General features: G+C 37.0%; 2 protein-coding genes, 1 long non-coding RNA gene and 1 other non-coding gene across 7 annotated transcripts in view; 2 read left to right on the top strand and 2 right to left on the bottom strand.

The window, feature by feature from the left end:
• The window catches only part of FAM186A (family with sequence similarity 186 member A), a 48,045-nt gene extending 35,555 nt beyond the window's left edge, over nucleotides 1-12,490 (bottom strand). The window contains exon 1 of the mRNA XM_053921498.1: nucleotides 12,125-12,490. Within this exon, the coding sequence (XP_053777473.1) occupies nucleotides 12,125-12,304 (180 nt within the window). The 5' untranslated portion in view covers nucleotides 12,305-12,490. The remainder of the gene's footprint in view (nucleotides 1-12,124) is intronic.
• LOC123478203 (uncharacterized) overlaps nucleotides 1-14,556 on the top strand; it is an 82,784-nt gene extending 68,228 nt beyond the window's left edge. Inside the window, exon 3 of the long non-coding RNA XR_006653353.1 lies at nucleotides 14,191-14,556. This is a non-coding gene — a long non-coding RNA (uncharacterized lncRNA). The remainder of the gene's footprint in view (nucleotides 1-14,190) is intronic.
• Nucleotides 14,557-15,829: 1,273 nt separating this feature from the next.
• Nucleotides 15,830-25,950, top strand: part of LARP4 (La ribonucleoprotein 4) — a 61,878-nt gene continuing 51,757 nt past the window's right edge. For 3 of the 4 annotated variants that reach the window (XM_024575839.3, XM_024575841.3, XM_024575838.3), the window contains exon 1: nucleotides 15,830-15,974. In XM_024575839.3, the coding sequence (XP_024431607.1) occupies nucleotides 15,957-15,974 (18 nt within the window). In that variant the 5' untranslated portion in view covers nucleotides 15,830-15,956. Of the gene's footprint in view, nucleotides 15,975-16,354; nucleotides 16,531-25,950 lie in introns of those variants that run through there. The other variant, XM_045184064.3, reaches the window with a different exon arrangement.
• On the bottom strand, nucleotides 18,904-19,010 carry LOC112318702 (U6 spliceosomal RNA). The gene has a single exon (XR_002976230.2). It is a non-coding gene; the product is annotated as a U6 spliceosomal RNA (small nuclear RNA).

Below are 25,950 nucleotides of genomic sequence, written 5' to 3'. Positions count from 1 at the left end.
TGTCAGGATACAAATTAAGTCTTAATAAATTCAAGAAGATCGAGGCCTTTGGCTTCTGGCCAAGATGGAGGCATAGGTAGACATACTATGCCTCCTTGCACAACCAAAAGAAGGATAACAACAATTTAAAAACAAAAAACAACCAGAACTGACAGAAAATTGAACTGTATGGAAGTCCGACAACCAAGGAGTTAAAGAAGAAACATTCATCCAGACCAGTAGGAGGGGCGGAGACGGGCAGCCAGGGCAAAGAGGACTTGCGGCAAGGTGGTGACTGGCGGACCCAGCGAGGTGGCGGATTGTGGAACAGGGCAGGCCAGGCTGAGGCTGGCAGACTCTGCGGCCCCACATTTGCGCATAGATAAACCGGGAGGAATGGTGGGGGAGCGAAGCAGACTGCACAACACAAGGCTCCAGCGTGGGGAAATAAAGCCTCAAACCTCTGATTGAAAACACCCGTGGGGGTTGAGGCGGCAGCAGGGGAAACTCCCAGCCTCACAGGAGAGTTCTTTGGAGAGACCCACAGGGGCCTAGAGCATGCACACCCACCCACCTGGGAAGCAGCACCAGAAGAGCCAAATTTGATTATGGGTAGCTGTGGGAATGACTGAAAACCGGCAGAGATTGAAGCAAGCACCATTGTTCCCTCTTGGCCCCTCCCCCATGTACAGCGTTACAGCTCAGCGACCAGTGTTACCCTGCCCTGGTGAACACCTAAGGCTCTGCCCCTTTATGTAACAGGTGTGCCAAGATAAAAAAAAAAAAAATGGCCCAAATGAAAGAACAGATCAAAGCTCCAGAAAAAATACAACTAAGCAAGGCAGAGATAGCCAACCTATCGGATGCACAGTTCAAAACATTGGTTATTAAGACGCTTACAGAATTGGTTGAATTTGTTCGAAAACCAGATGAAAAAGTGAAGCCTATGCTAAGAAAAACAAAGGAAAATGTACAGGGAACCAATAGTGATGCGAAGGAAACTGGGACTCAAATCAACGGTGTGGACCAGAAGGAAGAAAGAAACATCCAACCAGAAAAGAATGAAGAAACAAGAATTCGGAAAAATGAGGAGAGGCTTAGGAACCTCCAGGACATCTTTAAACGTTCCAACATCCGAATTATAGGGGTGCCAGCAGGAGAAGAGGAAGAACAAAAAATTGAAAACTTATTTGAACAAATAATGAAGGACAACTTCCCTCATCTGGCAAAGGAAATAGACTTCCAGGAAATCCAAGAAGCTGAGAGAGTTCCCAAAGAAGCTGGACCCAGGGAGGAACACACCAAGGCACATCATAATTACATTACCCAAGATGGAACAGAAGGAGAGAATCTTAGAAGCAGCAAGAGAAAAGGAGACAGTTACCTACAAAGGTCTTCCCATAAGACTGTCAGCTGATTTCTCCAAAGAGACCTTACAGGCAAGAAGGGGCTGGCAAGAAGTATTCCAAGTCATGAAAGGCAAGGACCTACATCCAAGATTACTGTATCCAGCAAAGCTATCATTTAGAATGGAAGGGCAGATAAAGTGCTTCCCAGAGAAGGTAAAGTTCAAGGAGTTCATCATCCCCAAGCCCTTATTATATGAAATGTTAAAGGGATTTATCTAAGAAAAATAAGATAAAAAATATGAACAGTAAAAATGACAACACACTCACAGTTATTAACAACCACACCTAAAACAAAAACAAAAGCAAACTAAGCGATCAACTAGAACAGGAACAGAACCACAGAAATGGAGATCACATGGAGGGTTATCAGCAGGGGAGTGGGAAGGGGAGAGAGGGGGGAAAGGTACAGAGAATAAGTAGCATAAATGGTAAGTAGAAAATAGACAGGGGGAGGGTAAGAATAGTGTAGGAAATGTAGAAGCCAAAGAACTTATAAGTATGACCCATGGACATGAACTATAGGGGGGGAATGTGGGAGGGAGGGGGTGGGCAGGATGGAGTGGAATGAAGGGGGGGGAATGGGACAACTGTAATAGCATAATCAATAAATACATTTTTAAAAAATTTAACACACAAAAAGGAACAAAACAAAACAAAAAAAAACCCTGGCCTTTAAAAACCCTCAATAAAGAAAAACTGACAGTGGCCACAGGGGAGGAGTGAGGGAGATAACAGAGGAAAGAAGGGGGAAGGGTCAAGTCAAGGAACATGTACAAAGGACCCATGGACAAGGACAACAGGGTAGGGATTGTCTTTGAGAGCAGGAGTTTGATGGGGGATGGGAGAGCAATGGGGAGGGGGGAAATGGGGACAACTGTAACTGAACAATAAAAAATTAAAATATTAAAAATGAATTAAAATTAAATTTTAAAAAAAGAAGATTGAAATCATAGCAAGCATCTTCTGTGACCACAATGGTCAACTACAGTAAAAATCAACTACAGTAAAAAACCCTTAAAAACACTCAAACACATGGAGGCTAAATAACATGTTATTAAACAATTAATGGGTTAACAATGAGATCAAGATAGAAATCAAAAGCAACCTTAGTTGCTTCAATTCTCTGAAGCAACTGTCATAAGCAACTGTTATCTGTAAACAAATGAAAGTGAACACACAACAACCCTAAATCTGTGGGACACAGCCTAAGCTGTTCTGAGAGGAAAGTTCACAGCATTACAGGCCTACCTCAAGAAGCAAGAAAATTCTCAAATAAGCACTCTAACCTTACACCTAAAAGAACTAGAAAAAGAACAGCTCAGGCCAGATAGCTCCATTGGTTAGAGCATCATTCTTGTACACCAAGGTTGCAGGTACAATCCCTGGTCAGGGCACATAAAAGAATCAACTAATGAGTGCATAAATTAGTGGGACACTGTTTCTCTCTCTCTCCTTTCCCTTCCTCTCTCTCTAAAATCAATCAAATAAAAAACTTTAAAAAAATTTTAAAAAGAACAACAAACAAAGCCTGGAGTAAGTAAAAGAAATAATAAAGATCAGAACAGAAATGTATGCATAGAGACTGAAAAAACAATAAAGAAGATCAATGAGACCAATAGTTGGTTCTTTGAAAAGATAAACAAGATTGATAAGCTTTTAACCTGACAAGAAAAAAAGAGAGAGGACTCAAATAAATAACATTAGAAATGAAACAGGAGAAGTAATAAGTAACACCATAAAAACACAAAAGATTGTAAGAAAATACTATGAACAACTACATGCCAATAAATTGGACAACCTGGGCGAAATGGATAAATTACTAGAAATGTACAATCTTCCAAAACTGAATTAGGAAGAATCAGAAAACCTGAATAGACTAATTACAACTAATGAAATTGAAGCAAGGATCAAAAAATCACAGCAAACAGAAGCCCTCACTGGTGTGGCTCAGTGGATTGAGTGTTGGCCTGTGAACTGAAGGGTTGCCAGCTCGATTCCCAGTCAGGGCATATGTCTGGGTTGTGGGCCAGGTCCCCAGTAGGGGGTTTGTGAAAGGCAACCGATAGATATAGCTCTCACACATTGATGTTTCTCTCTCTCTCTTTCTCCCTCACTTCCCATCTCTCTAAAAATAAATAAATAAAATCAAAATAAAAAGTCCTGGATTAGATGGCTTCATGGGCAAATTCTTTTTTCTAATATGTTTATTGATTTTAGAGAGAAGGGCAAGGGGGGAGAGAGAGACATCAATGTGAGAGAGAAACATTGATTGGTTGCCTCCTATACATGCCTCGGCCAGAGGTTGAACCTACAATTTTGGGATATATCCTGACTGGGAACTGAACCCCCAACCTTTTGGTGTATGAACAACACTCCAACCAACTGAGCCACACCAGCCCAGGCTACTTCACAGGCAGATTTTACCAAACATTCAGAAAGACCTGTGAGAGGCAACCAACCAGTATTTCTCTTACACATAGATGTTTCTCTCTCTCTCTCTCTCTCTCTCTCTCCCCCTAAATCCTTTTAAAAAATTTAAAAATGTGTAATTGCCTGTTTAAAGCAAAAGTAATTGGAATGTAATAATTACTGAGTTTATAACATATGTAGATGTGTGATAAAAATATCACAAATGCCAGGTGGGGAAAAAAGTACAATAGAATATTGCTGTCAGGTTCATACACTGTTCATGAAGTAGCATAATACCACTTGAAAATAGATGGTGATAATCTAAATATCTATACTATAAACTCTAAAGCAACCACTAAAAAATGTGAAATATAATTGTAGCTAATAAGCCAATGAAAGAAAAAAATAGAATCATAAAAATATATTGAATCTAAAAAAAGTTAAAAAAAAGAATAAAAAGGAAACCAAAAAACCCACATGGGACATACAAAACAAATAGCAAGATGGTCAATTTAAATCTAACCATTTCAATAATCACATTAAATGTAGATGGCCTAAACATCTGATTAAAAGGCAGAGATTGTCAGGTTGGATAAGAAACCCAATTATCTGCTTTACTAATAAAAAAAAAATCCACTCTAATTATGATAACCTAAATATGTTAAAAGTAAAAGGTAAAAAAGTAAAAGGATGGTAACACTCATCAAAAGAAAGCTTGAGTGGCTATATTAACACCAAAGTAGATTGCAGGAAAAAAAGTATAATACTAAGGATAAATAGGCTCATTTCATAATGGTGAAGCAGCCAATTCATTGAGAGGACATAGCAATTCTAAATGTATAGGCACAAAGTACATTAAGAATTTGATAGAACTGTTAGAACTAGACAAATTCACAATTATAGTAAAACATTGCTGTCTTCCTTTCTCCATAACTGGTAGATATGGTTGAGGAAAAAAATGATAGAAGACTTGAACTATATACTAAATTGATGTAACAGTTATGGGTTCTATGAAAATTAACCTTTAAGGGAGATCTGATTATAAATTCTTAACTGGGCAGGTCATGGTGGGTAGTCACACCACAGGCATATAACTTTTTTAGTAAACAGTTTATTTTTTAAGCAAGCCCTGACCATTGTTTCTGTGCATCTAGGTTTATACATCTTTGAAATAAGCATAACCACCCTCGAAAGACCACATAATCTTATTAGCTACTCTATAATCCAATCCCCACCTTGTTTTGTTCCACCTTCATGGAATCTTTCTTATATTCCCTCCTTAATTTCAAATGCATAGAAGAAACTGCAAAACTCTTATTCTCTGAAGCAACTGTCATAAGTTTTGGCCCAAATAAACTCTTATAAAACTTCTCTAAAGGCCCAGGCATTTCTTCGCATTCAAGTGCATACAAAGCATTTCCCAAGAGACCATATTCTGAACCATGAACCACATTTTTAAAAATGTTCAAGGGCCCTGGCTGGTGTGGCTCAGTGGCTTGAGTGTTGGCCTGCGAACCGAAGGGTCGTGGTTTGATTTTTGATCAGAGTACATTCCTGGGTTGCAGGCCAGTTCTCACATAATGATGTTTCTCTCCCTCTGTTTCTCCCTCTCTTTAAAACTAAATAAAATTTAAAAAAAACCTTCAAGGAGTCAGATCATATGAAATAAGTTCTTTGAATCCAATAAAAATGAATTAAAAATAAAATTTAAAATCTCCAAATATTTGGAAACTAAGTAACACTCTTCTAAATAACTCATGGGTCAAAGAAAAAAATCGAAGTGTGAAAAAAACCAAAGAAATCAAAAGGAAAGTATTGAAACCTGAATAAAACACAAACACAGCATTATTATTTGCAGAGAAGGAAAAATATGGAACAAAATACTTATTACAAAAGAAAAAATTCTTAAATTAATGAGCTTAGCTTCTACCTTAAGAAACTGGGAGAACTGCCTGAAATCTAGCTGAATGGAAGTCCTACAACTAGGCAACTAGGTATTTAAAGAAGTTACTTGAGTCCAGTAGGAAGGGTGGAGATGCAGGCTGGTCCCACACCCATGTGTGGCAGTTTAAAATTGGAAGGGATATCTTGGCTGAGTTCCCTCCTGAGAAGGGAGGGTTCCCTCCCCGCCCTACACCAGGCCTCCCAGCCCAGGGTTCTAGAGCCAGGAAGATAAGTCCCCATAACTTCTGGCTGTAAAAACCAACAGAGATTGTTGGGGGGCTTCTGGAGTCCCAGGCAGTTGTTCTTAAAGGGCCTGCAAATGGGCTCACTTGGCTCACTTCCTCTGAGCTCCAGTGCTGGGGCAGCAGCTTGAAAGGAACCAGGGGATTATGAGGAAGTACTGAACTGTCTGGCAACAGGGAGAGAACTGGGGAAGCAGCTTTCTGCCAGAGGCCATTGTTACTTTTCTGAGAATCCTATGCTCCCCACAGAGCCAGTAGGTGGGCACCATATCTGACTCTCCATCAACCTAGCTAATACTGTCATCCCCACCCTGGTGACTCCCTGAGACCTTGCCCCACCCAACTTGCCAGCCCACCTAAGCTGTTTCCAGTGGCTTATCCATACAAATGGCCTCTCTTGCCTCATGCTTTGGACTTTCCTAAAATCTCTCAAACAAGTAGCATCTGGCCTCTGCATACCACATACCTCTGACCTTGATTCACAGTTTGGCCTCTCCTGAGCACTTCTAAGCTCAGCACAAGTAGCAGCCATTTGCGGATTGCTCTGTAGCTTCTGTCAGGTAGCCCCAGGCAAGGAATGTCAGTGGCCAAGCTTGCAACTCCTGTGAGGTCACAGAGCCAGTGCACCCAGGGGACAGACAGCTTCAGACCATGCCAGATAACAACCCTAGCACCTTCACGAGCAACCCACTCAAGTGGTGGACTCAGTGAGCACCATAGCCCCATTGAAGCTAGTCCAGCTCTGTAGGGTCCGCTCCTGAAGAGTAGCAACTCTGCTGTAGTTGCAGCCAGTTCTCAGTTCTCACAGCTGATTGGCCTGGAGGGGTTATTCCCTCCCAGTGATACCAACAGCAATCAAGGTTCAACTACAACAGGACAGAGTGCACAGCCCACACAGGAGTACACTTGGAGTGTCCAGCTCAGGTAACTAGGGAGGCTGAGCCACTGGGCCCTATAGGATACCTGCTACACAAGGCCACTCTACCAAGTCTGGGAGATGTAACAGCTCTAGCTAATACACAGAAACAAACAGAAGCAAACAAACTGCGAAGACAAAGAAGCAGGTCCCAAATGAAAGAACAGGAGAAATCTTCAGAAGAACAACTAAATGAAATGGAGGCAAGCAACCTACCAGAATCAGCATTCAAAACAATGGTTATATAAGGATGCTCAAGGAACTTAGTGAGAACTTTAACAGCGTGATAAAGAACCATAAAAAAGCATCAGTCAGAAATGATGGATACATTAACTGAAATGAAGAATAATTTACAGGGAATCAACAGTGGTACAGATGAAGCTAAGAATGAAATCAGCAATTTGGAATATAAGAGAGCAAAAAACAATCAGAACAACAAAAAGAAAAAAAAATCCAAAAATATGAAGATAGTGGAAGGAGCCTCTGGGAAAACTTCAAGCATACCCACGTTTGCATCATGGAGTGCCAGAAGGAGAACAGAGAAAGAAATTGAAAACCTGTTGGGAACCACTTTGTGTGGTATCAGAAACTGTAACCTCGAGCGAGTAAGGCCTTGCCTATAAGTCTCAACCTGAACGCAATTAATGCTGGAGGCAGGCATGACCCAATACTAGCACGGAGGGTTCCCGCGGGAAATCAGGCCTGAAGAATACATTGTATCCTTTGAAGCTTGCTTTGCTTTGCATAGCCCTGTTGATATAAACCAGATGTTTAAGTTCAAAGCATAAGGGAGTGAACTCCTAATCTCATGAACGGTGCCTTAACATATCTAACAGATATGTTAAGCATATTAACAGATCCTGACCTGGGGCAGAGCTCTGTTTCCTCAATTGTTATCTATAGATAATCTATTTTCTGTAACTAAGGCCTTTAGACATTGACTAATGAGTTTTGCATGTGTCTGTTTACCCCTGAGCATACTGATCCCAACAAAAGCGATTTTGGAGAAGGGCTCCTGGCATTCTCCACTAGAGGGAATCTCCACCCCCTTTCCCAACGGAACAACAGATTGTGTCCAGGATGACTCATTCTCATCCACAGTGGCTGGGAGAACTCCGTGTGCTGGAGCTTCCCACAAAAACCTATTTGAAAAAATGACAGAAAACTTCCCTCACTTGGTGAAACTAATAGACATCCAAGTCTAAGAAGCACAGAGAGTCCCAAAGAAGATGAACGCAAAGAGGCCCACACCAAGACACATCATCATTAAAATGCCAAAGGTCAAAGACAAAGAGAGGACCTTTTTTTATTTTTAAAAGATTTTATTTAAAAGAAAGATTTGATTTATTTACTTTTAGAGAAAGGGGAGGGGAAGGAGAAAGAGTAGGAGAGAAACATCAATGTGAGACAGACATCAAATGGTTGCCTCCCAACTGGGGACCTGTCTTGCTCCCCAGGCAGGTGCCCTAACTGGGAATCAAACCAGTGACCTTTCAGTTTGCAAGCCAGCGCTCAATTCACTGAGCCACACCAGCCAGGGCCAAAGAGAAGATCTTAAAGGCAGTAAGAGAGAAGCAGTAGTTACCTACAAGGGAGATCCCATTAAGACTGCCTGCTGATTTCACAACAGAAACTTTGCAGAGAAGAGATTGGCAAGAAACATTCAAAGTGATAAAAAAGCAAAGATCTAAAACCAAGATTACTCTACCCAGCAAAGCTATCATTTAGAATTGAAGGACATATAAAGATCTTCCCAGATAAGAAAAAGCTAAAGGAGTTTATCACCACCAAACCAATATTACATGAAATGTTAAAGGATCTTCTTTAAGAAGAAGAAAAAGATAAAAAATATGAATAATATAATGGCAATAAATGCATATATCAACAATTGAATCTAAAAAACAAAAATAAATTAAAAAGAAGAACAGAAACAGTCTCATAGATACAGAGAACATTATGATGATGATTGCCAGATGGGAGGGGGGTTAGGGGATGTGTGAAAAAGGTGAGAGGATTAATAAGTACCAATTGGTTGTTACAGAAAGGACAGCATGGGGAATATAGTCAACAATATTCTAATAACTATGTATGTTGTCAGACATGTGTGAAACTTATCAAGATGATCACTTAGTAAGTTATATAATGTCTAATCACTGGGGTATATACCTGAAACTAATATAATATTGTGTGTCAACTGTAATTGAAAATTTAAAAATGACTTAAATTAAAAAAATAAGCTAGAAAAAGAAGAGCAAATTATACCCAAAGTAAAAAGTGTAAATGAAGTAATAAAGATAAATGTGGAAATCAGTAAAATAGAAAACAGAAAAGCAATTAGAGGAAAATCAGTGAAATAAAAAATTGATTCTTTGAGAAGATCAATAAAATTGATAAACCTATAGACTAATAAGCAGAGAGAGAAACTGATAAACCTTTATACTGATAAGCAAAGAAAGAGACAGAAACAGAGAAAAAAGACAAATTACTAATATCAGAAATGAGAGGTGACATTATTAAAGATCCTACAGATAGTGAAGGGTTAGGAAGAGATTTTTATGAACAACTTTAGACCAGTAAACTCAACAGCTCAGATGAAATGAGCAAATTCCTTGAAAGACACAAATTGTGAAAGCTCACTGAAGAAGAAATAAGATAAACTGAGTAGCCCTATGATTTTTTAAAATTAAATTTGTAGTTTAACCTTTCCATGAAATAAAACCCCAAGTCTTGATGGTTACAATGGTTTTTTCCCTACCCCACTGAAGCCCTGGTGATTTCTACCAAACATATAAAAGGAAATGCCAATTCTTCAACAAACTCTTACAGAAAATTGTAGAGAATATTCCACTTGAGTCTTTGAAGCCAGCATTAATCTGATGCCATTACAAGAAAGTTATACAGACTAATACAGCTTATAAACATGGACACAAAAATTGTTAACAGAATTTTAGCAAATCAAATAAAAGATGATAAAAAGTATGCTACATTATGAGTAAATGGGGTTTATCTAAAAAATTCAGGATTGGTTTAGCATTCATAAATCCATGTAATTTACTATATTAACAGATTCAAAGAGAGAAAAACACATGATTATTCCACTAGGTTCAGTAGAAGCTTTTGATAAAACCTAGTGTTAATAAGTCATGTGGGTATGATGTACAGCATGATTCCTATAGTTCATACTATACTGCATATTTGAAATTGCTAAGAGAGTAAATATTAAAATATCTCATCACAAGAAAAAGAATTTGTAACCGTGTGTGGCGATGGAAGTTAACTAGATGTATTGTGGTGGTCATTTCACAATATATGCAACTATAGAACTTTAAAAACCCAGTATCTATTCCTGATCAAATGTAGGCAAACTAGAAGAAGGGAATTTCCCCAATTTGATAAAGAGCATTATAAAATATATACAGCTCTTATCATACTTAATGGTGGAAGACTGAATGCTTTCTCTGAAAATCAAGAACAAAGTAAGGATGTCTCATCACTTCCACTCAAATTTATACAGGATGTCCTGGCCTACTCAGTGTGTCAAGAATGAGATTTAAATGTACACAGATATAAAGGAGAAAATAAAACAGCCTCTATTAGCATATGACAGGATTGTATATGTAGAAAAACCTAAAAAATGTACAAAGAAAATCTATGAGAACTAACCACGGGGTTTCAGTATATGAAATTAATACACAAAAATCTATATTTTTACATATTAGTTGAGAACAATTAAGAATGGAAATTAGAAAACAATAGTATGAAAAATGAACTACTTAGGAATAAATCTCACAAAAGGTATGCAAGACATATAGACATTGAAAACTGCAAAGCACTTCTGAGAAAAATTAGACCTAAATAAATGGAGAGATATGCTGTGTTCAGAAGACACAGCTGTGTTGATAAAGATGAGAGTGACTGAAAAATCTCATGTACAGCTTGTGGGAATACAAAATCGTATAACCACTTTTTAAAAGTTTGTAGTTTATTTTAAAAATGGAATATTTACATACTACATTACCCAGCCATTCCAAACCTAGGTATTAATCAAAAAGAAATAAAAGCTTATTTATGTTCATAGGTTATGAATATATTCATATTCATATGATATGTTCATAGCGACTTTATTTGTAATAACCCCAAACCCAAAACAACCCAAGTACCCATCTCATGGACAATAATCAGCAAAAAAAAGAATGAACTATTGATATTTATATATGCAATAATGTGGAAGAATGTCAAAATAATTATGCTAAGTGAAAGAAGACAGAAGAAAGTAGATACTATATGATTCCACTTATATAACATTGTTTTAAAATGGAAAATAATCTATAGTAACAGCATATTGGTGGTTGGCTGCAGATTGGAGTCTGGAGACAAGGAGGGATGTGTGGGAGGGATGGAAAAGAGGCATGAACAAACTTTTGGGTAATTCATTATGTTGATTGTGATGAAGGTTTCACAGGTGTTTATGTATATCAAAATTTATATAATTTGTAGATACACGATTTATTGTATGTCGATTATACCTCAATGAAGTTGTTAAAAGCAAACACTGTTACTGTTGCTAATTGTGCGGATCTGGAGCAGGAGGAAGTCTATGTGGAGAATGAGAAAGTATAGCATTTAGCACTCCTCAAATGTGGGAAAAGAACTTCCCCTGAATTAATTTCTGTTAATCTGACTGATTTTGTTGTATTGCCTGAGAGAATAGAATGCAGGATAGCCCTAATTGTTTGGGGTCTATTTGATATATTATTTAAGCTCTTTGTTCACTGTGGATTTCTCTTGGCCAATAATAAATCCCTCTTCCACCCAGTGTTCAGGGGAAATAGAAGGAGCTAGAATTCAAAGCAATCTATTTCTTTTGCTAATAGCTATTTGATAAAAGCTTAGTCAAGAAAAAAGTAAAACTATTGACTAAAATTAGATATCAAAATTAGCTATAGATTTTAATTTGTCTTTGTATCTCAATTATCAATAGCACATGTGATTTTTGTTTGTTTGTTTAAAAGCTTGATTAATTCTGACATGAAAGTGAAAGAGATTAATATAAAATTGGAGCTTGTTCATCTACAGAGTCAGGTGAAATTGTCATTTGAAATCAAAGTTACCTCAAACACAGTCAAATATCATTCAAATAAAATGAGTTCTAAAAACAATGTAGCTAGTCATGGAAAGTAAAAAATAAAAAGTTGCAACCTGTAAGGTGTTCATGTACTACCTACCTGTCTGGCCCGAAAGAGCTGTGCTTGCTGAATCTTAGAGATGACTTGCTGTACTGAGACAGGTATCTCAAGTCTAGGGACCTCTGGTATACCAAGGTCTTGTCTGGACAGGATGGTGTAATTCACAACTTCATTTTCTGAATCAGATTCATTGTCTATCTCATTTTGCATTTTGATCATTATTTTGAAAAGTTGAGTGATTTTCTTTTATTTCTTCTTCTTTCCCCACAGAATATAGGCAAATGCTGATAAACCTGTCCACGAGGAAGTTAGAAGAGGTCTTTCCTGACCTCAGAGGTTGACTAATCTTTTGCCAAGCATGGTGTTTTGGTTCTGGTGATGTCATAATAGATGCATTGTGACATTGCCATTGACTCAAACATTTACAGAGTGCTTATTATATGCAGAGAAATAGACATTCTATATTCTGTGATGGTAGAAGGGTGAAGGGGGGAGGGTGGGTAAAAAAGAATAGACAACAGAAACGATAAAAGAAATAGAAGACATAGCCCTGCTTAAATGACCTTAAAATCTAGGTGTTAGAATTCAAGATCCAGTCTATCAAATGTAACTCCTCGTTCTTCTCTCTTCTTGAAATTTTTCTTAAGAATTTTTAAGCCTTGTAATGTAATGGAATAATTGCATTACAACGTCCTCAGCTGCCCCTCAACTTTTCCTGACATGTAGTAACTTAGAAGATATTATTTGAATGATGCTCATACTCTTTACACTGCCTACTTACCCGTTCTTTTCGAGGAACCTGACTCAACAAGGCTTTGAATTTCCATAGTTGGCTCCAGAAATTGAAGGGAATGCTAGAGTATACTTTCTAACTGAAAGAGCAATACTTTGGGCAGCACCTTTGATTGCAGAGGACATGAAAGGATTTGGGAGGCTGGAGAAATTAAAGGAGAGGGTGGTTTTGTTGGCTGTGTAGCTTTTTCATTTTTTAATTTAAAAAATATGAAAAAGTACAGAAAGTGGTATGTCATATAGCTATGTGCCTATCACCTAGAATGAACAAATAACATTTTGTCATATCTGCTTCAGATATTGTTAAATAAAAGAGAGCATTAGAGATAAAGTTGAAGAACCCTTCGGTGTACTCCCCAGACTCCTTCCTTCCCCTCTGTCCCTTCTTACAGGCAATGACTATCATGGATTTGATGTATCTATGTCTGGTCTATGTTTATGTAGTTTTACTACAGGTGTATGTATTCATAAACTATATAATGTAATTTTGTAGGCTTAGATTTTATACAAGTTGTGGATATATAAATTTCTCTACAAAAACTTTCTATGTTGAGTCTTTAAACTTATTGTAAATTTAGTCCTATGTTGAGTCCTTGTTGTAAACTTGTGAAGTTAAACAATTTATATGTTGTGGAGACAGGATCATAAAGTAATTGTTTTTTTTAAAGAATATCACTTTACAGAGATATCTTTCTTTCTCTTTAACGTCCTGTTGTCTAAGTTACTTTCTCCTCTGTTTTCCCAAGCCATTTTGTAAAGTTTTACTACTTATCTCATTGAAGTGAATTATTTGTCTCTACCAGTTGAACTAAAAACCAGATGTTACACTTACTGTTCTTTTTCTAACATTTGGTATATTCTTTCTCAAGTTCTCCAAAGAAATCATCTAAATTGGGATATCTATCTTGTTTCAGGTTCCTTTTCTTATGTAAACTTTTCTAAGCCCCAGGACAGTTTCTTGTATGGTTAGACTGCCCACCCTGCCCCTAATCAGGAAATATTACTCCCTCCTTTTCTGTGAACCACAATTAAGTATATTTATTCAAGGAAGTTCATGTTTTCTGAAAGAATCACAATGAAAGAAAATTATTATTTTTATAAATGTGAGGTTTGATTAAAACATTCATCATTATCTAGCATTTCTTGTCATTATCAATTAATTTAAACATTTTGTTGGTAATAAACTACATTACTTTTATTTCTCTTGATTTCTTTACATTGCTTACTCCAATAGACATTCACAAAGCAGCCAACATGCTTATCGACTAAACTAATTTAGCATTATTGTGCTCTCTCTCATATTTTTTATACAGCATGGAATTCATCAGCAACTGGAAATGAAGACTTTTTAAAGCAAATTTACAACTCTCTCCTTCCCTTTCAATTTGCCAAGCACTTGTTGACATTACTATGTGACCACCATTATCCTAGACTGTGAAAAATATGATAGGGTATCTGTGAAGAAACTAAAAAACAAACAAAAAAAGAAAAGAACTTAGGATAGAATATAATATTTAAGTGCTAACAAGGGACATGAAGAAGAGATCTGTGGGGAGCAGAGTCTTTGGGAAAACGTTATGGAGAGAGAAGGTTGATTGACAAATGAAGGCTTTTCATACATGGAAGACATTTTGAGCCATGGCTTTGGAGGTGAGTGCTGAGCTTGTATTTCAGGCGGAAAGTGAGGAGATTGGTTTAATTGAGATGAAGTAATGCTGAGCTTACTGGTGATCGGATTAGGAAGATTATGAGATACAAATAGCAATTTGATGAGTGAATTAACTTGGTATCTAAGTGAAAAAGGAGATTCATTTGAGGTAAAGTAAGGGAAATTCCATGGGATCAGAGTAGTCTTGAAAGCAAGTAACAGCAGTTTGGTCAAAATGAAACTTTCACTTTAGGAAGATTTTATAATTAATAGAATGGGAAAATCCACTGGAAAAGATCAAGATATGACTATTTCAAAAAATGAGTACCTGAACTAGAATATAGAAGTGGGACTGGTAAGGAAGGGATAAATCCTATTAGGTATTTTTAAAGATCATAAGGACTTTGGATCATCTAATAGAAAATTATATAGATAAATTTTTTAAATTTTGTTTTGGCTCCGGTGCCTGTGGAGTAGCCTTCTGTTTCACTGCTTGACTAATAAGCTCACTTTAATTTTAAACTCTCAAGAAATTTTTTTTGTTTTTATTATATTCCATTTACATCAAGAGGTTAACCAGACCATTGTAAAGTAGCAGCATACTAAGCGAAGATGTGGGTACCTGATTCCAGCTAACATGGGCAAAGTTCTTTAAAGGCGTCTCTAATAGAAATCTGCCTTCCTAGAGCCCTTCTTTAACTGTAAAATGGGGTTAATAGTATTTATTGCATATGATGGTTTTAAGATGAATTCACGTAAAATACTAAGAATAGTCCCAAACACACAGTAAGCATGTAATAGAGCAGCTACTATTAACATCTTTGCCATTACGGCTCCTTTAAAAAATTTTTCTTCCCTACTTTTTTCTCTGAGCCACCACCTTTTCGGAAGAGTTGGGCGTTCCTTCACAACCCTTCGCGCGCACACGCACACACACAGAAGAAAGTAAAGAAAAAAAACCCAGAACACTTCGCATAAGGTCGGCTTTTTATCAGATCTACATTTTGGGCTATGAAAATTGAGAGATTATGGCCGTGGAAGGTATCCGTTTGGCAATGGATGGAATGCAGTAAGACTTTTATACAACCCCGTAGCACGGCGTAGTGCTTTCTACGATCACTTCCCTCCTCCCCCTAGAACAGATGATAGTATATTCCATACTGCTGCTGGAAAATGTGGTGCAAAAATTGAGCGCGCCAAGGATTGTCTCTTCTCCCGGAAGCATTTGCTTTTTTGAACCGGAAACAGTTGCTGCTTTAAGGGAGGTGGGACTGGGCGGGTCAGGCCGCAGCGGCTGACGGCGGGGGAGGAGCCGGGTCTACTGCCGGGTGGAGGGGACAGAAGAGTGTCCTTATCCTAGCGTTGGGGCTTGGGCCTGTAAGCCAGTTGGAGTAGCAGCGGCGAGAACGATTGGGCCAACCGGGGGAAGATATGTTGCTCTTCGTGGAGGTGAGTGGGCTCGGTAATCTCGTCCTGCCCTGAGAGAACAGTAGTGTTGAGGCGCCGGCCGGTCCCACCGCCATGTGACTTTCCAGGCCGTACACGCCGCGGCACCGGCAGATAGGCTGACACAGCACCTGGGCCGTGTAGGCCTGCGGCTCCACTTCTACGCTCTCCCGGTTTAGGGAGCTGTGGGAGGTAAGGGCTGGAGTAGGGGAACGTTGACGGTGGGAAAGCGAGACTCTCCGGTGTGGCGTGAGGATCAGAGGAAGGGGAAAGTGTCCCATATGGATCCCCTAAAGGAGGCAAACAGGAGCAGGGCGCGGGGGGGGGGGGCGGAGTCTGCGGAGAACGGGGTAATCAGGTGGGTGCGTTCTGGGGGTTGAAGCGAGGTCTCGCGGGGCCCTCTGGGAGAGAGGCGAGCAACATGTGGGGCCGTGGAGGGAGGAAGGTGAAAATCGGCATGTGTGTTTGAAAAGAAAGTTGAAAGCCTATTTTTAGCAACCCCGCCAAGTTTTGTTTGGTCCCGGTCCGTGCGTCCCTGGAACGTTCTGTGGGTGGAAAAGTGAGTTACTGTGAACGGAGAAGAAACCTTGAAAGGCACCGCTTTGACCTTTTGTAAAAGTTACTCAGGCAGCGGCTCCAGCGTGAGGGCTTGTTTTTTTGAACGGATAAAAGCTCTTTGCAAGGAAAATTCCAAGAACGAGAGAAACTTAGTCCGGGGAAAGCCTACCTTTGTATTGTTACTTAACAATATACATACTTGTATTTGGGACGTGTGCTTTTGACCTATTTTAATTTTAGGTAGTAGATACCTGCCTTACACAAATACGAGGTTTAATTTCTCTTTATTTCTGTATTTCTCATGTGTGCAGTGAGCGTCAGCTGACTGCCTGGCTAAAGCTTTGAGTAGATTCCAGATCATACTGTTCTTGCATTGTGAAAACGTCAAACCAGCAAAGCTGCCACTTCGCAACTTGGCACTTGTTAACTATGCCCATAAAAAGAATCTTTTCAATGAGGGAAAGAATTTACAGGTTGTATAATGGATCGGCCAGTCTGTGGCGAGTCTTTTTTGGGGAAGAGAGGGATCTTATTCTTTGTGTTAGGAAAATACATGCTCTCACCTTTTGACCTAATCAGTGTATCTGATAAATATGAGATCTTTAAATTGGATTTTAAATTGACACAGCTACTTTAGAGTATGTCCAACATAGATAATAAACATTCATTGGAACATTACAAGTAAATCATGAAAAGTTTAAAAATTGTTGAACCCATTCTGTTCACCGATTTTTATACTCGTTTTTCTTTTTGGGCAGAATAAGAAATCCGATATGGTTTTGAGCAATGCCAGTTTGTGTTAGGGATGTTATGACGATTAAATGCTGAAGATTTAAGTGTGTATGTGTTTTGCCGGGTAAAAGGAGGACTGAAGTTTTATTTATATTAACATAATTCCAAGATAAACGTTTGAGTTACAAATTGCTCCCTTTCGCTTTGTTAAAATGTGAACTTTAATAGTAGTTCCATTTGTTGAGGTTTTAAACTAGATCCTCTTGTTTCTAAAACAACAATGTAGCATTTTACAGATGAGACAACTGAGGTTGAGAGGTTAAGTAACTTAGTAAAAGTAGTGGAATTGAATTTTAGATACAGGTCTTTCCAATGCCAAATCATGGCTCTCACTAAAGTGTTAATAGAAAGTTAATGTTTACATTAATTATTTTCTTTGTGAATCAGTATGTGGTTTTAAATTTTTCTCATAATGAGTTTTATCGAAAATGAGCTGAATATATGACATTAAAATCAGTAAAAAAATAAAAGAAAAAAAAACCCACACAAGTCATTGGCATTTTGTTAACTAATATTTGATCCGTCTAAGCTCATGATATAGGAATTATTTTAAATAAGTGAAACCAAGCTCAGAAATTTGATGTCTAAGGTCATTCAGGTGTGAATAATGTGGGGACTAAAGATTGAAGTCTGGCTTCCAGAATATAGTTTCAGAACTCTGGCTTCCAGAGATTCCAGAATCTCTGGCTCCAAAACTTATTTTTACACTTTCCCCTAAACCAAGGTTCTTAATCTGGGTCCCTAGACATAATTGAGGAAGTCCATGAACTTGGTTGAGGAGGGAAAAATAATTGCCTCTTTGTTTATACTAGCTTCTGATTAAAATCTAGAAATGAAAATTCTTGAAATATCAATGGCTGCAACTTTTGTATTATGGTTTTTACAGATTATCTTGAAGCATTGTTTATGCTCGTTATTCTTTGTTACATATTTCAAAATCTTGTTATTTAATGCATCATTACTAAATTAGAAATTTAGAAATACTTTGGTGAACATGATATGTTTGGTTTACTTTGTGATCCTGAATATTTCATTTACTTAAAAATGTTATTCTGAGAAGAAGTCCATAGGTTAATTAGACTTACTAAGAGGCACAGGAGAGGTTAAGAACCACTTTAACGAAGTTGTATGCTGATCATAGTTGGACTTCTGAGATCTGGGGTCTATGAGTCTTCTGCAGTTGTGTTCAGAATCTTTTACCTGAGTGCATTTTTCTGGAGAGACTCCAGCTTATTAATATACAACTGGAATCAATGGGATAAATAATAGTGATAAAAATAATAGTATAATAATAGTGATAAGCACATATATTGTACTTACTATGTGTCAGGCCTGTTAAGATGTCACTTTTTTTATCCTAGAATTTTTTAATTTTTTTAATTTAATTTTATTTTGTAATTTATTTATTTTTATTGTATTTTTTGCATTACTGTTTTGTCCCATTATTCCCCCCACCCCCATCAGGCACCACACTGTTGTCCATGTCCATGAGTCCTTTAGCCTTTTTGCTCAATCCCTCACCCCCACCCCCACTTTAGCTGTCATCCTGCTCTCAGTCTGTCTCTGTTTTGCTTGTTAGTTCAAAAATGTGGAGTACCTCATGAATTAGTGTGTCATCCTTGTGCAGGGCCCATGCCAATCTTCTCTGTATCGTTCCAATTTTAGTATATGTGCTGCTGAAGTGAACACAAGATGTCACTTTTTTTTAAACTTGGTCTTGCAGACAAAGGGTTATATTGACTTCAGTAGTTTATTGTTTTTGTTTTTTTTTTCTTCTCACCTCTGTATTGAAGGAGAACATGCAGTGGCTCTCTGGGAAGGGGTAAAAACGTTTAGGTAATTCACAAGATTGTCATATGTCCCAACATAAATTGTTAAAACAAAATCCATAAGTTTTCATGTTTTTTATGGTTGCTGACATTTTATTCACTTTTTACATCATTTTCCCCCATCTAATATTTTTAGCCAGTCTGCTCTAGTTGTTTGGCAGTCTTCCTCCCTCCCTCCCTCCCTCCTTTCTTTCCTTATTGGGTTTCTATCTCTATTTGAACTTTTTCCTGAAAATAAATACTTAAAACCACTTATTTAGGTAGCAATGAGTTTTTTGCACCCTAAGATGCTTTAATAACTCACATAATTTAATTATGGTACAATATACATAACATAAAATGTATCATCACCACTTTAAGTATGTAGTTCGGTGGTATTAAGTACATTTGCGGGGTATGCAGCCATCACCACTGTCCATCTCTAGGGCTCTTCATCTTGCAAAATTGAAACTCTGTACACATTAATCAAATTCCATTTTCCCCTTTCTCTAGATCTTACATAATTTTAAAAATAATTTATCTGAGTTCCAAAGTTTTCTGCTTTTTTAGGTGATAACATTTTACATTTTAGGTTTGCCTTAGAGTATGAAAATAGTGAAATATTTGACTAGATAATTTTTCATTAATTTTATATTACAGTAATCATAAGTGGTGTGCCTATGCACAGTACTCAGTTTTTTCCCCATAGCTTAAGTAATTATTTATAAAAAGTTATTAGATATAAAAAGTAACTTAGAAAAGAAGTGCCTAAATGGATTGGGAAGTGATTGCCCAAAAGAATTCTAAATAAGTGAATAGCTGAGTGATTTTTGAACAATTGGGTTTTATATTTATTACAACTTGATGGCAGAATTTAAAAATGAGTAAAACATTTTCAAATAAAATATTTTTAGATATAATGGACTGAAAATGAAGTAAAAACTATTTTTGAAGTGTGAAAAGTGGAATAAAATGCTCAGAGATGAACATAAAAATGTAGAAGTACTTCATAGTGCTTCAAAGTATAGTATGTGAAAAACTAGTAGAAATATTGGTATTCATCTATTTTGTATCAATTTTGATTTGTTTGGGCTATATGCCAGCTTCATATTATTAATACTTCACAGTTGATGGAAGTGATCCTTAATACTAGACATGAACATTTCAAATCTGTGATTTTGTTCTTCTATCTAGAAGCTCAAAAAGAGATTTTGTAGTTAGAAATGGGGTCTGAGCCTGTATTGCAGAGGAGTGGAAAGTAGAGGAAGTGAGAAACTAATCCAGCTGTCAATTTGAAGATTCTCTTCAAATATCCTTAAGTGAAAAATGACTGTAACTCTGATAGTGTGAATAGCATTTTAATTTATCATTCCTATATTCTGTGTTTTGCTTAAGTTTTGTTTTGTTTAAAGTTTAACTTTTGAGGGAGGTTTTCAGTCTTGAAAACATTGTCAACTCTTGTATTAGTGCACTGTGATTCTCTGCAAGGGTTTTGGAATCCTGGGTTCAAACATTAGCTGTATGACCTGAGACAAGTGATGACTTTTTGAGCCTCAAGTTCCTATTCATAATTTGAGATTAATAATTTCTTCTGACAGAATTAGGTTGTATTCATGGTGTTTGTGGTGTTTATGAATTAAGTAAGCGTTGTAATACGTATAATTAGGTAAGGGCTTTACAGACACTATCATTTGATCACAGTAAATATTATGATGTAAATTGTTCAGTATATAAGTGTTGCCTTCCAAAACTACTGAACTTTGTGCTTTATGTATTAGATATTTCTGGTAAATTTATCAAAACTACACGATAGCAGCATTGGTAATTGCGATAACTACTGTGAGATAGCACTGATTTAAGAGATGTGTAACTTTTTGAGTTCTGTTTTAACCTTGTTACTTTTATAATTTTCTCTGGTTCAGGTGAACGAAACAGGGTAATTAATTACCTTATTTACAATTTTTTTTTTGTAGTTTAAGAGTTTAGTTTTACTTGGACAAAACTTTTAAAACAAGAATGAAGAGTTCAATATATTAAAGTACAAACTCATTTACATGCAAGATTTAACGGAACACAAATGATAAAATGCAAATAGGCATGTTATATTTGCTCTTTTTGAAAAATATTTTTTCTAATGTGTGTTAAGTAAATGCAAGAAAGAAACTTTTGAATATCACATACTCATGTTTCCCCACTTGTCTGTTGCCTTGTCAGACCATTTGAACCAATATTTGGTTCAGAAAATATCTCTGTATTTATAAATTACTGGCTCGAAACCACAGACAGAGGAGTACTTTGGGTAAATATTACTAGGAGTAGGGTATGAACCGTAGGCATGAAGCCAAATTCCAAAGATTAGGAGTTTGGTTTGGTTTATATGTTACTGAGAAAAGCATTTTTTGTGTCAGGACAGAAAAGTCAGGAGCGATCAGGGTTTATGTAGCACATAGTTTGCTAGTATTTCACACCACTAGATACCACAAACTATAAAACAGGTAGGGAGACCATACTTCCCATTTTGTCCTGGACAGTCATAGTGTACACCTGTTTTCTGGAACAGATGTCTCACCCCGTTTCATTCTTAATGGTCTAGTTTAAGTCTAGTATGATAATTTTTAATTTTTCAGAGGAGATGAAAGATTCGCTGTGTTTATTGGCAGTTTTTTCCCTTAGGAGCAACATAGGTTACATAAGTTGGCATTAAAATAAATATTTGTTGTGGCTATGGGAAATGTAAATTCATAGGATTTACAAAAATTTGCAGTTAAGGAAAGCAAGGGAAATAGGATTATTCTAGCCTTTTGAGTTGGGGAAAGGAAGAAAATAGGAGAGCAGTGGTTGAGTAATAATGATAAGGTACATTTATATAGAAGGTTACGTAAAAGAATGGTTAAGAATTTGGACTCTGCCTGCTCAAGGTGAGCCACTTTCTAATTGTATGACCTTGGGCAAGGTTTTTAACCTCTTTATATTTTATCTGTAAATTGAGAATAATACTAATTCATGAGGAAAATATTAATATCTGTCCCACAGGGTTGTTAAGAGGATTGACAGTTAATGGAGAACATGTAGAATCTGGTACATAAACACCATATGTGAGCTGCTGCTTTCATATATATTTATGAAAATAAGTCTCATCTTAGTGTTGTGGTCATTTTCATTTGAAACTAAATGGTTTGCTGACTTGACTATACACACTAGGGATTAAAAGATGCCCTTTTTGAAAGGAATTATTTTGATATTTAATAGTGATGTTTGAGGATTTTTTCCTTTTTTTTGAGTTCATTTGTATAGTTAGCCATTGGCTTTATCAGATAACCAATTTGAAGTAAAATGGCTCAGTTCTTTTGAGGACTATTTATATTACTTAAAGTTAAATTTAATAGTCTAATCTTTAGTAAGGGTATTCATGAATCTCATGTGTAGAACTGTGTAGGAGAAGTCTGTAGTTTTGATTATATTTTCATCTCAATCCATGATCCCCCTAAATTAAGCCACTAATCTAGGGAGGCCTTAGTTTTGTTTTGTTTTGTTTTGTTTTTTAAACAGTTGTCAGATGCCATCTGACTGAGGTAGTGGGACTTTGGGGGTATAAGTCTTATCTTTCCCTCTGACACTAGAGGACCAGTACCTATATCTTTATTGATGAATAAACTTCAGATTCCTTGCACAGTGGAGAGTAAGTGAATTCTGTTTCTTGACAGCTTGGAGAACTTGGGGAAAATGACCTAGGGTGGTCCAGTTACCTTGCTATTCAAAGCGTGAGCTCTGGATCACCAGAAGACTTCTTGACCCAGGGGATTGTTAGAATATAAACTTTCTGACCCAACAACTGGATATTGAATCAGAATCTGCACATTATCAAGATCCACAGATGATTCTTTTGCACAGTAAAGTTTGAGAAAACAATCATAGTATATATTCATTCTACACATTTTATGTTGGCCTCCTGTGTGCTAGTCACTGTTCAGGGTACTGGGGAGCAGTAAGTCATAAACAAGGTCACTGCCATTGTCGAGTTTGCAGATGGAATAATTCAGATTAGGATACATACTTTGTGGTAGAAGGTAAAATTTCATGAACTACTTGAGCACAAGTGTGTGTGTGTATTACTTATTTATTTTTTTTAACTGAAAATTAGCTATACCCTGGCCCTAGGATAAAAAATTATTGCAGAGCTGAATTAACTTCTGTCCTGGGGACCCTAGTTCTTATCTGGTGGCTATATTCTTCATCTGTTTCTTCTGGATTATTAGCCACTCTTAGGCAGAACTGGGGACAGGGAACAGTTGTCTTGGTGAGAAGATTGGTGATATTTCTTAAATAGAATGTAACTAGTAGTCTTAAAGTTTCTTCTAAGGCAACTCTAGTATAGTGGCAGGCTCCAGACTTCCTAGATTCAAATCCTGGTTCTGTCTTAATAGCTGTGTAACCTTGTGCATATTACTTTACCTTGAGTAAAGTAATTGAATTCAGTAATGGATTTTGGCATTTAGTGCTTGGTAGTGACAGGGATAGTGATTTCCTGGACATCAAACAACTTCTGCAACATTATTTTGGGTGGTGTTACTACTGTTGCATCTGTTTTATCAGCCCTTCTATTGACATAGTGACAGTTATACTACTATCCTTTAATCAATTACTTTTATCTGTAATTTAGCCGGAGTGGACTTTGAAGACTGACTGCTAAAAATCCTTGATAAGAATACTTTTGGTATGGTACACATTGTTTGCATGTCTACAGAGTAACAAATATAAATATAACTCCTAAAATTATGCCATAGAGGTTTTAGAACAACCCCTGGTACCTCTTTTGGTGGTGCCACCTGATGATGCTGTAAGAAAACTAGCTGGGCCTGTCTGATGTGGCTTAGTAGATTGAGCACGGAACTGTGAGCCAAAGGGTCCTTGGTTCGATTCCCAGTCGGCACATGCCGGGCTTGCGCTCAAGAGGCAACCACGCACTGATGTTTCTCTCTCTCTTTCTCCTTCCCTCTCCCTCTCAAAAATAAATAAATAAAATCTTTTAAAAAAAGAAAACTAGTTGGTTTTGTCCCTGAGCTAATTATGGTATGAGGTAATTGTGAGTTAACATTTCTAACGTAGGAATTGCTATGATTATTGAAATGGTGTATCTTCAAAGATGCTGTTGCTCCCCTTTAAGGTTTGGCACTTTATTAATTGGTTTTTATGTTGTTGTAAAAAGGCTTAAAGCCCTGAAACCAAAAGTCAAGAAGCATTGTGACCTAAGACTTCCATTTTAAACTCAGGACACTTTTTTTTTTTTTTTTTTTTTTGAGGAAGAATGTTACTGACTCTGGTCTGTCTTGTTAGAAAGTTGCTTAACACTACATAGTTGCTTAACACTTAATTCCTTTTTTATGCACATGACTCTACTATTTTATTCAATACACAGTTGTAGGTTTACTCTTATGTGGTTTGTGTTAATAGTTGAACTATTGGGTTAGCCCAAAAGACTGTGTGGTTTATTCTGTAAAATAAGACAGATTTTTCATTTTTACCAATAAGCTTATTGATTTGGATATTTTGAGTATGTCAGCTGTCTCCTACTATTTATTGACTTCTAGTGGGTAGAGACCAAGGGAAGTGCTAAACACCTTCCAATGCATAAGACAGCCCCACAGCAAAATGTCAATAGTACCAGGAAACGTCGCAAACCACTTTTGACATGTCAGTCAGTCATAGCACCTTCTCCACACGCTGCACAAATCTTTTTTTTGCATTTCAGTTACATTTTTACCTTTCTTAAAATAATAAAGCATAATACACCAAGAATATTGCATATTTTCTTCCATCTTCAATATTAAAGTAGCTGCACAAAAATTCACCAATTTTGATAAGGTTTTGTTAAGGTTAAGGTAGGTGTTCAAGGTGTGTAGAAAGTGTACGGAGTTTTGGTAGACTAGGCATTATGTTTTTTAAAAATTGGGAAACTGAGGCCAATAATTTCATAATCCCTGGCTAACAAAATAAAGTTAATTTTTTTCTGTTTCGCCATAGTTGCCTCTCAGTTGTTGGAATTACACTTTGATTTAGCATTATTAAGACAATATTGGTACTTTTAAAAGAATTATTAAAGGAGAGATTTAAACTGATGTAGCAAAAGAAGTCTTCAGACCAAAAACAGTCAGAAAATACTAATCCAAAGAGATAAGCAGGCAGTAAACCCAGGGGCTACCCTTCATGCTTCGTTGATTCTTAGAGGCCCAGAGCTTTGGTTTTAATGAGCAGTGCTTAGAGGCAGGATACAAGGTAAAGTAGGGAAAAAAACAAGCTTTCTCAAAGAAGGGAACTTCAGCCTTGGTTCTGGATTGGTGGGGGAGAGGTCTTCCCTAATAATTTTAGCCACAAATCCTTTTTGTTGGCCAGAGTAGGGCAAAATTCACACTATCTGTTATTCCGTAAAATCTGTGTTGAACATTTAAAGTAATACTAGATTGATACACAGTCATCTACCACAGTGATTTTTCTACCATTGTGCCATGGCATGCTGGTGTGCCGCAAGGATTTTTCAAACATGCGATACCTGACTATTTAGTCATGGGCACTGATCTTTTTTCCCTTAAATTGTCAAATAAAAAAAAAATGACAACAGCCAATACAATAACTGGTGTGAATGAACCAAAATTATACCTATTTTTTGTCAGATCTGCAAAAAATGTATTTTTTGGTGTGTCACAGAATTTTAGTAGTTTATGTGTGCCATAAGATGAAAAAGGTTGAAAATTGCTGATCTAGCAGAAAGAAAACGAATTCTCTCCTGAATAGCACATTTAAAACATAATCTTCAAAATTCCCAC

This window comes from Desmodus rotundus, chromosome 3 (assembly GCF_022682495.2).
Source record: "Desmodus rotundus isolate HL8 chromosome 3, HLdesRot8A.1, whole genome shotgun sequence".
NCBI lineage: Eukaryota > Metazoa > Chordata > Mammalia > Chiroptera > Phyllostomidae > Desmodus > Desmodus rotundus.
The sequence above is the reverse complement of the archived record's forward strand: the minus strand, read 5'-3'. Positions and strand labels throughout refer to the sequence as shown.